Consider the following 14,546-nt stretch of genomic DNA (forward strand, 5'->3'; position numbering starts at 1 on the left):
TTCCCAAATAAAATAAATAAATAAATACATCAATGGAAGATATACATCCAATGATAACTCGTAATATAACTAGGAACGAGATGACCCACGGTGGTTAGAACACGTACATCTTCACCGATGATTGCGGGTTCAAACCCAGGCAGGCACCACTGAATTCTCATGCGCTCAATTCGTGTTCACAAATCATCTCGTGCTCGGCGTTGAAGGAAAACATCGTAGGGAAACCTGCATGTGTCTAATTTCAACGAAATTCTGCACATGCGTGGTGGAATATGGTCCAAACCTTCTCCTCGAACGGAGAAGAGGCCTTGGCCCAGCAGTGGGCAATTTACAGGCTGACAATATATGTATAACTAGAAAATAAATTATTGTACAATATCGTAACAGAGTGCGTTAGGGAGAGGAAAGCTTGTGAATTATCCCTCTCCCCCCCTTAATTATTTGTGATCAATTCCATCACCTGTGATGGACATCACCAGACTTTATCAAATTAAAAATTCCATATTTAAATAGCGCGCGAAAACGCTACTTTGACAATATGGCGCTGCAATCAGGTCGGTGACGTCACTTGCCTGTATTGTAGTCTGTGGCACATATAATCCACAAACAGTAGGCAAACGAGGTTAACATGCAAGTGACGTCATCATAAGCCCGACCGATCGGGAGCGTTTTGTGTCACGTGACAAACATTTAAAAATATGCATTTTTATTTATGGATCTATGAATTAATTAATTATTATTTTTAACTTTCGTCAATAAATAACCGTTTTTAAACTCATAATATATACTGATTACAAGCTCATAGTTTAATTGGACATCGTTCCCTACGCTACACCACTAAACGTACATCGATATCGATATTGATAAAAATATTTGCCTACCCTAACACGAGAGTGTCATGTTTGACCGCGAACTCTGAATCGACCAATCAGAGCACAGCGAACACCTTCGTGATTTGTCGAATACGTGGCTCCGTGTAGACAGTATTAGTTTCACGACATATTTATGAGATACAAGATTATATATCAATTTACGTATAAAACATTCAGTTGAATCAACACCAATATCGATTCGAGTTTTTTTTTTGTTGTATTTTTTCTTTTTTTTTTTTTTAATATCTATTCAACGAAAAGGTCCTTCAGACAAATTAAAAAAAAAATCTTAATCCGTCAACCAATGACTTAAGCCTAGAAACGTACTCTATATATTTAAGTGTTAATCTTATGCACAGAATATTAAATCAAGATAACATAAGAAAATACGACGTCTACGTCTGTATGTCGTTTGAAATTTCAAACATATATATACCTATTTTTCAATCAACGGTCAGTTTCATGTGAAGAGGCATAATATCTAGCACAAGATCCGACAAATCAAATTAACAATTTAAAAAAAAAACATTTCAAATCATAGAAGTTTCAGAAGTATTCTAATACCCGCTTCTGATATATGAATCATAACCACACACTTGAGTCCTATTCTAGAATACAATAAAAAAAAAAAAAACAATATTAAATTGAAATCGACACGTGAACCTAATAAAAACATGTTTGTGGTCAAATTTACATTAAAAAAAAAAAAAAAACTAAACTAAAATCAGTTCAAGTTTCGATCACTAGATGTCGTGTCTCCATATGTCGAGTTTGAATAACAGAACAAATCCGTCTTTACGACTCTCATCGACCTAAACAAATTATACATTAACATTAGGGTACGGGAATTACCGACAATTTCAAAGTCTCGGGACACAAAGTCCAGGGAATTCCCGGGACACATCACACAATCACAAATACGGCGGCATCGTCGCGGCGCGGCAAACGCATTTGAGTCGTGTACGTAGAAGACCAAGTAATCATTAATTCAACCAACAGATGGCGCGTATATACATTACAATTTCGACAATCTCGTCTCGAGTCTCGACCAGAGACAACTAAAATTACAAAAAAAATCCTGGGACCTCGAGACACGAGACGTCCCGGGACCCGAACACTGATTAATATCTCAAAATAACCTTTACTTTACATCAGCTTAGAAACTACAACCATACAAGAACAATATGTCTTTAAATGTAACATATGACATTTTGAGATGAATTGGTAAAATAATATTACTGGAACGAAGTTCTTCAACGCGGCTTACAGTAGAGCGAACCGGCAGATACCGTCACGTGAGGAGAACGCGTCATACCCCCTCCACGACTCTTCCCTCCCTTTCTCACTCTCCCTTTAATACGATATTATTTAAACTTATCTTTTGTCATATATCAAACGTTGTCTGTTATTTAATACACAATATAAAGCAAAAGAAACTTCGTTCCAACCGGGTGTCGCATGACACCTCTCAATCGACAGTAAAACTAGACTTTTCAGCACCGGATCACCAATATAAATTGATCTTTCCTATTCTTGACAAATTACACGCCCATAGCTCTGAGTAGATCGGGAGCGTCCACGATATAGAGTCCAGGTTCGATCTTCTCGCACTTCGTCACCTTCAGCTCCCCGCGACCCTCGTCGTTTACTTTCATGTGCGCCAGAGCCTTCGCCAGCATCTCCTCGGTCGGATTCTCGGGGAAGCCTGGGGAACAATTCTTCATTTTATTACAATCGAATTTTTATTAATAAAAATGGTTTTTTTTTTATGTAACAGGTAGGCAGACCGGTAAATAGGCCACCTGATGTTAAGTGGTCACCACCGCCCATAGACATTGGTACTGTTAGAAATATTAACCATCACTTATATCACCAATGCGCCATCAACTTTGAAAACTAAGATGTTACGTCCCTTCAAACCGGAACTCAATATTACCAAGTATCGCTCGACGGCTGAATATCTGATCAGTAGGTGGTACCTACCCAGACGGGCTTGCACAAAGCCCTACCACCAATTAAAAACACGTATATATATTCATAATATTCAGATAATATTCTTTCAAGTATATTTTATAAATGAATAAAGTTTATCGGTGTATATATCAATGAACGTATAAGCCGGCGGGGGGTACGCACCGCGCAGCTCGACGTGCGTGGCGAGCGCGGGGCGGGCGCGCACGAAGTCGGGCATCATCTTGCGCAGCTGCTGCACGCACACGTCCCGCATGTTCCCGTAGTCCACGTAGCACACGTGCACGCGGGCGCCGCCCGGGCCCGACACGCGCTCGCACATCACGCCGCGGAACCACTGCGGGTCTGGGGGTTCGACAGGGTTACACGTTCACATCGGTCAACTATACAATATATAACATACTAACTATATATAGTCATTTGTCACCTCTATTTCAATTCGATATATAAGCAGGGAGATGTTCAGGGGACAGCCGTGATCGCACGCCACCTTGCCAGTGCGACCACAATATTTGACCGCCTGTTGCACCTCATGCAACTTTTTGTTTCAATATTGTAATTTTTAGTTTTAAGTTTGGGTGCAATAAAGTATAAATAAATAAAATAAATATTAAAAAATAACTATGCTTATAAAGGAGCCAGAGCTTCCAGAAATATCATTAAAAATGTTTAATCTTATCACGGTTCACCCCAAACGAATCGATAGTATCTTCTAGAACGAGATATCCTTCAATATTATTTTAGACGAAAACTTACAGGGCGGACATCGCGCGATGCAAAGCTCCTCCAAGTTCGGCAAATACGGCTCACGACCGATCTCGCTGTTACAGTACTCGGCCATCTGAAAAGCAATGTACGTACCATTAGAGCTAATTACAAAGTACTAGTTATCGCACGCGGCTTAACTTCGGTTTAGGGGTTTGTCGTCATGTTTTAGACTTTACGAAATAGCCAGCGTTCAGCAGTTTGACCGTGAAAGAGCAACAGACAGACAGTTACATTTTCATTTATAATATTAGTATAGATATTTCATTCAACATGAGAATTATCCAAATAGAATTAGTACTAACGGGATACTTACCTAAGTAGCTAGAACAATGATGCCGTTAATACTAAACATTCCTTAAAACACCAACGCGCCACCGATCCCAAGATGTTAATCCCTTGTGCCTGTTACACTGGCTCACCCACCCTCCAAACCGGAACAGAACATTACTAAGTAATGCTGTTTGGCGGTAGAATGTATAAGTGGATGATAATTAATTAGTACTACTTACCTAGACGCGATTGCAGAAAAAACTACCACCAAATGTAGAACAATTAATTTAGCTGAACCCCCGTTTTAACACTTTAGGGTTGGAGTTTCGTAAAATCAGTTATTAAAGGATGTCTACACCCTATAAGGAACCTACCTGCCATATATCAAGTTTATACGTGTTATAATTTCTGAGAATCTGTGATTAATTGTATATAGATAGATAAATCAATATACTATTTCCAAAGTGAAATTGGTCAACTTAGCTACCATCAGTGCAGTTAACGCCAACCAATGGCACAGTCTCGACTAAAACACCAGCATTACCTGTTCCGTGAGGGTCGTGAAGACTTCCTTAGCGTAAGGCAAGTCTTTGAGGCAAGCGTTCACCGAACCGAAGCTCAGAACCGATATATCGAGTATGTCGAGCACGCAGCCCTCCTCCGGCAGGTCGAGGTGCTCCAAATCAGAGTAGGTTAGCGTCGGCGACTCTGCAACAGATACACAAAACACAATATGAATATCACTGTCCGAAAATTGAAAATTGAAAAAAAAAAAAAAATGTCAGTGTGGGCCACGTGTTCCAAGAAGACGACAAGGTCGAAGTCCAGCGAAGATCTGCTCATGTTCAGTAAAAATATAAAATAACGCCACAATTTATAAAAATAAAATGTAAAAAAAGGCACGGGCAACTGTGAGCCCGTGGATGTTGTAAAGTAAATAAAAAAAAATAAAAAAATATCACTGTCCTCATAATAGTCTATAGTCCTAATATTTAACGGGGGGTGAAACTACGAAGCTCTATTACAAATATTCTGTCTAGAAATCAACCAGTACTATATCCAGCCTTTTTTTAACATAATCTTGTATTGAGTTATATGCCTCATTTATGATTCTACATAAGAACATTCATATCAAAGTATTACTTCAATAGACTAGTCGTATCTCTAGATGCCATTTGAAAATTTATATTATTATAACTCATTTAACGACCTCCGTGGTCGAGTAGTGTGTACACCGGTTTTCATGAGTACGCCAATCCGAGGTCTCGGGTTCGTTTCCCGGCCGAGTCGATGTAGAAAAAGTTCATTAGTTTTCTATGTCGTCTCGGGTCTGGGTGTTTGTACCGTCGTTACTTCTGATCTTCCATAACACGAGTGCTTTAGCTACTTACATTGGGATCAGAGTTGTATGTGATGTTATCCAATATTTATTTATTTACTTATGGCGTTATTAAACATTACCTAAAGCACAGAAACCGCTATCCACTATTTTACCCTCTAAAGGGACGAATTAAAAATAATAATCCATATTCGTCTCCGGGACTCAAACTATCTCCATGCGAAATTTACATCCAAAATCGGTTCAGCGGTTTAACCTTGAAGACATAACAGACAGAGTTACTTTCGCATTTATAACATTAGTATAAAGTGAACATTCTTATTAAAGATAATAATTATATACACCATCATACAATATTATACTTGTTGACCTCGAGGCAGGACATATTATATACATATATAATTGTATTTAACCAACATAACTTTGTATTTTAAACGTTGAAAAAGAGAAACTACCGACTTCTTTCCGAGCCGAGATGGCCCAGTGGTTAGAACGCGTGCATCTTAACCGATGATTTCGGGTTCAAACCCAGGCAGGCACCACTGAATTTACATGTGCTTAATTTGTTTATAATTCATCTCGTGCTCGTCGGTGAAGGAAAACGTCGTGAGGAAACCTGCATGTGTCTAATTTCAGCGAAATTCTGCCACATGTGTATTCCATCAACCCGCATTGGAGCAGCGTGGTGGAATATGCTCCATACCTTCTCCTCAACGGGAGAGGAGGCCTTAGCTCAGCAGTGGGAAATTTACAGGCTGATTATACTGAGTTCTTTTGTCGGTCCTTCTCGGTAGTAACTTAATAGTTTGTTAAAAGACGATTCAGTGCCTGTAACGGTCTACTCACGGATAACATCCCCCCCACTGTTCTCGATTTTCTTCCATTCGGGCGTGCAAAGCTCCTCCAGTTTCTTGTTTATTGATTCTTTAGTCTTACTTACGACCAAGTCAACTTCAGCGCCGCTCGGTGCTGACTTGGAGCCATCGGCAAGAGTCTAGTACAAAAAAAAAAAAAAAACCATTATTAAAAAGTATATACTCAATTCCGATCATAAACGGAAAAAAGCCATATAAAAATAATCTGACAGCAAATCGACGCGACATCTTTGGTCGAGAGCTCGATTAATCTATGTTATTCACTGTGGATTTGCGAAAAAATTGCGTTTCGAACGTCGACGAAACTTATTGATTACTTAACATAAAAATAAAAATACTTGACACAGCCTCCACATTGACACAGAGCAGACAATATCAGTCTGTGAACGCAGACGTCAGTCTCAATCGTTACCGACTTCAGATATAAATACAAAATATCATAATAAATCACAAGACTTATACCTTACAAATATGTATTTTAGTATCTCAATTGATTCTTTCCGTTCATATCAAAATACTTAATCTGATTAATAATATGATAACTTTGACTCGAAATTGTACCAATAATAAAAGTCTCGGTAGATTCTACTCACCGAACCGTTGATAGCTTTAAATTTAATTTAACACTAACGTGACGATTCAAAAGTTCTTTTGTGAGCCTACTCGAACACCGAATATTTTGATTGGTTTTAATTAGGAAAACCAACTATTCGGCCAGACAAATAAATAATTACAATACAAAATTACTTATTATCTTTAACTGTAATTCAAAACCTAACGTCCTTGAAGTAATGTGCAGTAGTGAAAAATACAATATTAATTTATTTAAATACTTTATTGAACACCACAAAGTAAATGGGACAAAAGGCGTACGTACTCAATGCCCGAAGGCATTCTCTGCCAGTCGACCTTTAGGTCAGACAGAAAACCACGATGGCGGTAATTAAATTAATAAATTAATTAATAATTAAATTAATTGACAATACAGATATAAACATATAGTATCTACAAAATAAATACTGATCTATACTATCTATAATAAAAACATATAAATCATAATACAACATCAAAGCTCTGTCATGAGAGCTCGGGGCTTTCCGACAGTATGTCCTCACGTAGACGAGTCTTAAAATAAAATTTAGACGTAGCATTTCTAATACTGTGCTGTTTGTGTGACCCTCACCAGCGTCAGGTCGGCGGCGGTGTCCTTGACGTTCTCGAGGTACTCCGCGCCGGCCGCCGTCAGCCCGCTGACGCCCACTCGCAACTTCGCCAGCGACACGACCGTCGGCTGAGACTCCAGGTTCAGTTCCGGCGGACAGGCGTATATCGTTTCCTTCGTGTTGATTTCGGTGTTGCCTGTTTAGATTGGTAAATATATTCATTAGCTTACAATAGATTCTAATGATAGAAATCGTCACGCAAGGAAAAAGCTTTACACCCCCCCCCCCCCCCCAATCTTTCCGTCTCTTTCTTCTATGTATACGTATTTTTTTCAAACTTATTTTTTGTTATTGTCCTTATTCACACAGGACACTATTAATAACAATTTTATTTCTCGTTCATTAAATTCTTAAACATTGTTAATTTATTAAATCGCGTCTGTTATTTAATACACAACATACAACGGAAGCTACTTCATTCCAACCGAGTGTCAGACGACGCCTCTCTTAAGACTGATTGCGTTAAAATAAACAAGCGTTGTTTTATCAAAATTTCAATTCAAATTCTATATAGAACCATCATTAATACTCAGTACATATGTGGTAGTCAATGTTGAATGTGTGCAACGCTTACACAAATAACAAAGGTTTGCAAATTGCAATTGATAATACTCATTTTTGTCTCTGCTACAAGATTTTTATGGTATCGGTAGGCGGACGAGCATCTGGACCACCTGATGGTAAGTAGTAACCACCGCCCATAGACTATGGCGCTGTAAGAAATATTAACCGATCCTTACATCACCAATGCGCCACCGACCTTGAGAACTGAGACGTTACGTTTCTTGTTCCTGTAGTTACACTGGCTCACTCACCCTTCAAACCGAAACACAACAATACCGAGTACTGCTGTTTGACGGTAGAATATTTGATGAGTGGGTCGTAACCTACCCAGACGGGCTTGCACAAAGCCCTACCACCGAGATAAAGTTGTCCTTTTTCTGTATCTGTTACGTGTAAAGTTAAAATAAACAGCTTGATAAACCAGCAAAACGGTCAAAATAGATAGAGCCATAGGTTCGGGAAATGAAATACCCTGACCTGACAGGAACTTCAACGTGTTTTTTTTCTGAGATTTGTAGACAAATTTCCTGTTTACTACCTTCAACATTCCTTTATCATCAATACTAATATTAAAAATGCAAAAGTAACTCTGTCTATCCGTCTGTCCGTTGCTCGTTCGCGACCGAACCAATGAACTTAAATTTATATGAAGCGAAGTCGAAACATAAAGAAGGATAAATTATACATTTTTTTTGGCTAACCCCTAAAATGCCAGCGACAACAGGATCAATTTTTACGCTTTCCTCGTACGGTTCCTGTTATAAGACCCGTTAGAACTAGTACAAACTATTCTAGCGGCAAGATACGATGGCCGTTTTGACACATTAAAAAAGTGATGTGAAATGTAAATTTATTATCGATATAATATATTCAAATCTTTGTTTTTTTGCAAGTAATTTAATTCAAGTTTTTGTTGCAAGAAGTATCTGATTAAAAAGGTTTAATAAAAAAAATATAAAATAAGTTTAAGTAATATATTCGAACGAAATCAATTTAAATCAAAAATTGGAATTAGAATGAATAACTTTATAAACACATTACATAAAAAAACACAAATATAACACCGACTACGAGGTCGAGTGTGAGAGTGTGACGTACACGTTTACGCAAAAAAATAAATAAAAAAGTTATCTTCGCGGTACCCTAATATTTGTAGTTTAGAAATCACATTCGATAAATTTTATGACTAACTGCACGTCACTATTGACAATAAAGAACAACAATTTCCTCCTTTGATGTAATTATTTATTAAATACGAAACTTCATGAGCGGGCAAACGTCAAAACGGCCATCATAGCGTGCCGCTACTATAATCAATATAAATTGTCGTAGTTGTCTTGACGTGGCTCACTAGTTGGAGCCAGTGTCTATGTCGCTTTACTGACTTCTCTGTTCGGTCGTATTACACTAGAATCATTCACTCTCTCTTGTGTCAAATGTTGTCATGTGCTGCCTGGATTACTAAATAAATCGCAGTACACTAGTATGATCTTTACTTATTTTCGTAACCCAATCCCATCAAGACCGTTAGTGTAAATCTCATTTACCGCGGGTCTATAACACTAACATTGATCAGATAATAATCGTTGTAGAGCTTCGTGCCGTTTGGGTAAGTTTGGGTAGACCAAACGGCATTACTCAGTATTTTTGTGCTCCGATTTGAAGAGTGAGTGAGCCAGTATAACTACAGGCGCAAGGGACATAGCATCTTAGCTCCCATGGTTGGCTGGCGATGTAAGGAACGGTTATTATTTCTCACGGCGCCAATATCCACGTGGACCATATGCTCGTCCGCCACCCTACACAATAAAAAAAAACAAAAAACCTCACCAAATTCAATATACTCCAGCAAATATTTATTCTGGTTCACATTCGTCCGTTTACAGAGCGCCCTGTAGCAGTTCCCGTCTGTAAACTTCCCAATCACCACTTGACCCTTCAGCGGTGGATTCTCTATTGGTTTAGCTGAAACAACAAAAAATATATAATATACTCGTAATTTTATATCTATTGATATATATTTAAATTTATATGTCGGCGTGAAACCACTTATTTAAGAAAAACACGTGCCTGGAAATGATTATTGTAATTTTTGAAAACAGTTTGTTCAATAAATTAATAATATTTAGTAAATTTTGAGATGTTCAATTACTTTGACTTTGATTATATTATGATCGAGATATGATTGACATTTTTTTATAAAAGGCCGAGCGTCCGCCGGCATCGACACCGACAGACATGTTCGAGCCGTCGAAGCGATCGGACCTCCCCCAGTTTGGAATAAATCAAAGAAGAATATTCCCTGCGTTTAATTTCATACCTTCGACGATGGATAGAAATCCAAACCCTGACATTCGTGACGTTAGCAATTCTGACGTCATGTTTTTTGAAAAACAAGCTGAGACAAGCTATTCAGTCATATATATTCGTTTTAGTTATATATATATATATTAACGTTGAGCCGAGATGGCCCAGTGGTTAGAACGCGTGCATCTTAACCGATGATTTCGGGTTCAAGCCCAGGCAGGCACCACTGAATTTTCATGTGCTTAATTTGTGTTTATAATTCATCTCGTGCTCGGCGGTGAAGGAAAACATCGTGAGGAAGTCTGCATGTGTCTAATTTCAACGAAATTCTGCCACATGTGTATTCCACCGCATTGGAGCAGCTTAGTGGAATATGCTCCAAGCCTTCTCCTCAAAGGGAGAGGAGGCCATTAGCCCAGCAAAATTTACAGGTGATTCGAGCTGGCAGCTAGATATATAAATTATATGCCGAGTTCTGATAAGTATAAATCAACGAATAAATAAAACAAAGATGATCAGCAAACACATACCCGTCATACCGTAGTGCAGAACGTCTTGAAGGATACCGTCGTATTTCCTGAGCGAGTCCTTATCGCTCGGACGTACGAAGATCGAGTCCATGGCGGTCGCTTCGACGAGCAGCACGGACGAATTGCCGATCAGATCCGGACGTTTCACGGCCGGTATCACTACAGCTGAAAATAATTTTTTGAAGTTTGGCAGTGAAAGAGCGACAGACAGACAGACATACAACAAACAACATTTGACAGCAAATTGAAGTGATATCATTGGTCGAGAGCTTGAATAGTTTTATATTTACTGATTTGCTAAAATGTGTGGTAGAAAATTTACCTGGGGTTCCATTACTAGGCACAACGTAGTCTACTTGTGGCTTCCATCTTGAGACTACGCCCTCGCCGACCGAAGTCCCAGTTTCCGTGTTTACCAGTTCCACTTTGAAGCCATCCTCGGTTTTAGAGATCAGTGTGCATTTTAGACTATTGCCGATCTAGAGATAAAATTAAAATTATTGAATTTTTATATATGTGCATTATAATCAAGATAACGAACTCTAAAAAAAAACATTTTTTTTTTAATTTTTTACATAATTAAATAGATTTTTTTTTTTTGATAACAGTTAAAAAGTTAATTATATTAATGAAATTCGGTATTTCCAATAAATACCTAACTCAGAATTAACGTCAGAGCATCCAGACAAACTTTATACGTCTTTATTTAAATCAATTTCAAAATATATTTAAAATTAAAACAAAAAAAAAAACTGAATAAAGAAAAAAGATTTTGATAAGGGCGAGGTCCGAGAGATCAGTGCAAATCACTGGGCTCGTCAGATCCGATGGGGACGATTATCCCAAGTTTGCCTCTGATGGGGCCATCTGTGACGTCATCGCATAAAATTACCGATATATACGAATAATAAACAAGTGTAATTTTAATTTAAGTGGGTTTACGAAATTAGTTCAATAACTCGTAACGGCAGCGTACCCCGCTCACGTAGTAGCTAGTACTAGCCAGTGTTGCATATCGATAGACCACTATCGATAGACTACATATATCGATAGCTCCACCCCCCCATGAGCAATACTATCGTATATATCGATAGTATTGCAAAAAACAAGGTGGTCCGACGACCTGTTGAAGGTCGTGGGAAGCCGCTAGTTGCGGGCTGCACAAGACCGGTCGTTGTGGCGAACTTTCGGGGAGGCCTATGTCCAGCAGTGGACGACCTCCGGCTGACATGAATGAATGAATAAATTGCAAAAAAACATTACTTTTAACCTTAACTATCAATAGTCCAAAACTATCCCGCTGAGTTTCTTTCGCCGGTTCTCATCAGGTCCGAGGCGCTAAATTCCGAACCGGTGGTAGATATTTGACAATCAATAAGCAAGTGTAAACACTTCTATATTGAATAAAGATTTTTGACTTTGACTTTGACTTTGACTATCAATAGTATCGCTGCTACCAATAGTATTGCTTATAGAGAGATATCGATACTATCGATAGTACCTAGTATCAATAGTAGTAGGATATCGATAATCCCGAATAGTTTTCGAGGTCAAACTATCGACAGTCCTGCAACTCTGGTACTGACACTGTCCCCTCTGACGTCAGCCGGCGGTACTTCGGGGTAATCGTTTGCGAACGAATAGTTCGGAGCGGCAACGTCTGACGTATTCCGGCCGCGAGTTATCGCCGCGCTAGTGCTTGTGTAACAATACCTCCGATAATGTTATAGGAATGAAATAACAAATGTCCTGTGGCCGAGTAAATGAATGTATTTGATTGTTTTCACGTGTTTGGTCTTAAAACGCCAATGATTACTAAGTGTACGTCACAGGCACATTTTACACAAACGAGTAAACGAAACGTAAGCGCGATTCAGAAACGTGTCATCACCTCCAAGTCCTGCGCGTCGAGTGCGCAGCAAAACTCCGGAATGTTCTCGTATTTGGGCGTCATCTTTTGACACTTGTCGCTCGGCGACATCGTGACCAGCTTGCTCGAATCGATCAACGCCGCCTGAGTAGCGTTGAGCAGCTTCGCTCTATACCAGGCACCGTCTTCCGGGTTGCAATAGGAAAAAACTTCGCCAGGGTTCGGTCTGAGGAAAAGACACGTCGAAATGTACTTCAATCAACTAATTGAGTTGGAGCGTTGTACCCACGTACTCATCACATATAATAACTCCTAGCATTACTCAGTTCTGGTAAGACAACTTAGTGAGCCAGTGTATCTACAGACAAACATATTTAGATGCCAAGGTTGGTTTTAAAATATATTTCTTTAAATGGCAAGTGTACTAAGGGCGGCTAAATAGTTCGCGGACTAGGGTGCTTAATAAAAAAAATATATTGTTAATGTTTTTTTTTTATGGCATTGGTTGGCGGACGAGCTAATGGGCCACCTTATAGTAAGTGGTCACCACCGCCCATAGACAAAGGCGCTGTAAGAAATATTAACCATTCCTTACATCAACAATGCGCCACCAACCTTGGGAACTAAGATGTTATGTCCCCTGTGCCTGTAGTTACACTGACTCACACTTCAAACCGGAACACAACAATACAGAGTACTGTTATTTGGCGGTAGAATATCTGATGAGAATATCTAATTTACTCGAGTGATATACGCATCTCACATCACGAGTCCAATGCCTCTAACCCCTCCCAAAAAATATTCTCTTCAAAATGATCAACAATGCAAATACGACCGCCGCTCCAAAGTCCTTTTTTAAATTGGAAAACAGAAAAAAAATCCCTAGGTGGGTAGACCTGGGCTACGCGGAGGGTGGTCGATCTCTGAGAACCGCGATCTTTCGGGAACACTTACTTGTACAGAGTCGTTTCAGCCTCGCAATCAGCCGAGTAATCACCGCACAGCAGTTGGTAGTCTCGCTCGCTCGTCTCGTGCAGAGAAAGACAGATATATCCGTCGGTCTTGCTCTTGCAATCGGCGGCCTTCGCGTCCACCGACAGGAGCACGGTGTCGCCGACCGAGAGAGTTCCTACCACGTAACTGGAAGAAATAAATTCACTTATCAATAGGACACTACTTTCTGCCCGTGTGTCTGTGGGGGGGGGGTCGTTCAGTACCCACCCTACTTTATTATCTGTACCTCTGACAACGTGCTAGTCGATGTACCTGTACTACAACTGTAGAGTGTGTACATTCTATCTAACGGGAACGAATATAAGATACTCAAGATGAATCGTGAGCAAAATCCTTGAACTGCGCAATATGAATGCACGATGCACAGCCATCACAGTTATCACAAAAAAAATGAAATTCAACCTTTTATTTTTCAAGATGGCGCCGAGCGCACGTAGGAAATCCAAGTCGACAATTTCAAGTTAATCTTTTCCAAGGATTCTTACAACATATCCAAAAATCAGTCGCAGGAATAAAATATTTAAATAAAGAAACTTACTTCTTGGGGACAAGCTTCCTAATCGGAGTTGTGTCATTGACAGTCAGCGCTTTGGTTCTTGTCTTGACCTCTTGTTCCTTATTTGGTTTGGGTACTTCCGGTTCAACGGCGGCTAGTTTCTTATTGACCGGGAGCTTCGGTTGCTCTTTAGCCGCGGACGATTTCACCGGCGACGGTTGTTTTGGTTCCGTCTTCTTTGTTGGTTCTTTTTGAATCGTATCGAGAAAAATAAATACATTTATTAGTTAATATTATCTTAACCGATCATTGCGGGTTCAAACCCAGGCAAGCACCACTGAATTTTGCATGAGCTTAATTTGTGTCTATAATTCATCTCATGCTCGGCGGTGAAGGAAAACATCGTGAGGTCGTCGTGAGGTCAAGTCATGTGCCTAATTTCAACGA

The 14,546-nt window shown here is 39.3% G+C and overlaps 1 protein-coding gene across 2 annotated transcripts in view; it reads right to left on the reverse strand.

Moving 5' to 3' along the window:
- Positions 1–2,155: 2,155 nt before the first annotated feature.
- LOC113395442 (uncharacterized) overlaps positions 2,156–14,546 on the reverse strand; it is a 48,301-nt gene continuing 35,910 nt past the window's right edge. For both annotated transcript variants that reach the window (XM_064220125.1, XM_026633019.2), the window contains 12 exons: positions 14,142–14,346; positions 13,544–13,729; positions 12,611–12,815; positions 11,042–11,198; positions 10,720–10,884; positions 9,713–9,847; positions 7,279–7,454; positions 6,067–6,214; positions 4,426–4,589; positions 3,600–3,684; positions 3,009–3,188; positions 2,156–2,577 (listed from right to left, as the gene is read on the reverse strand). In XM_064220125.1, the coding sequence (XP_064076195.1) occupies positions 2,414–2,577; positions 3,009–3,188; positions 3,600–3,684; positions 4,426–4,589; positions 6,067–6,214; positions 7,279–7,454; positions 9,713–9,847; positions 10,720–10,884; positions 11,042–11,198; positions 12,611–12,815; positions 13,544–13,729; positions 14,142–14,346 (1,970 nt within the window). In that variant the 3' untranslated portion in view covers positions 2,156–2,413. The remainder of the gene's footprint in view (positions 2,578–3,008; positions 3,189–3,599; positions 3,685–4,425; positions 4,590–6,066; positions 6,215–7,278; positions 7,455–9,712; positions 9,848–10,719; positions 10,885–11,041; positions 11,199–12,610; positions 12,816–13,543; positions 13,730–14,141; positions 14,347–14,546) is intronic.

The sequence above is a fragment of the Vanessa tameamea genome, chromosome 31 (genome assembly GCF_037043105.1).
Source record: "Vanessa tameamea isolate UH-Manoa-2023 chromosome 31, ilVanTame1 primary haplotype, whole genome shotgun sequence".
Taxonomy (NCBI): domain Eukaryota; kingdom Metazoa; phylum Arthropoda; class Insecta; order Lepidoptera; family Nymphalidae; genus Vanessa; species Vanessa tameamea.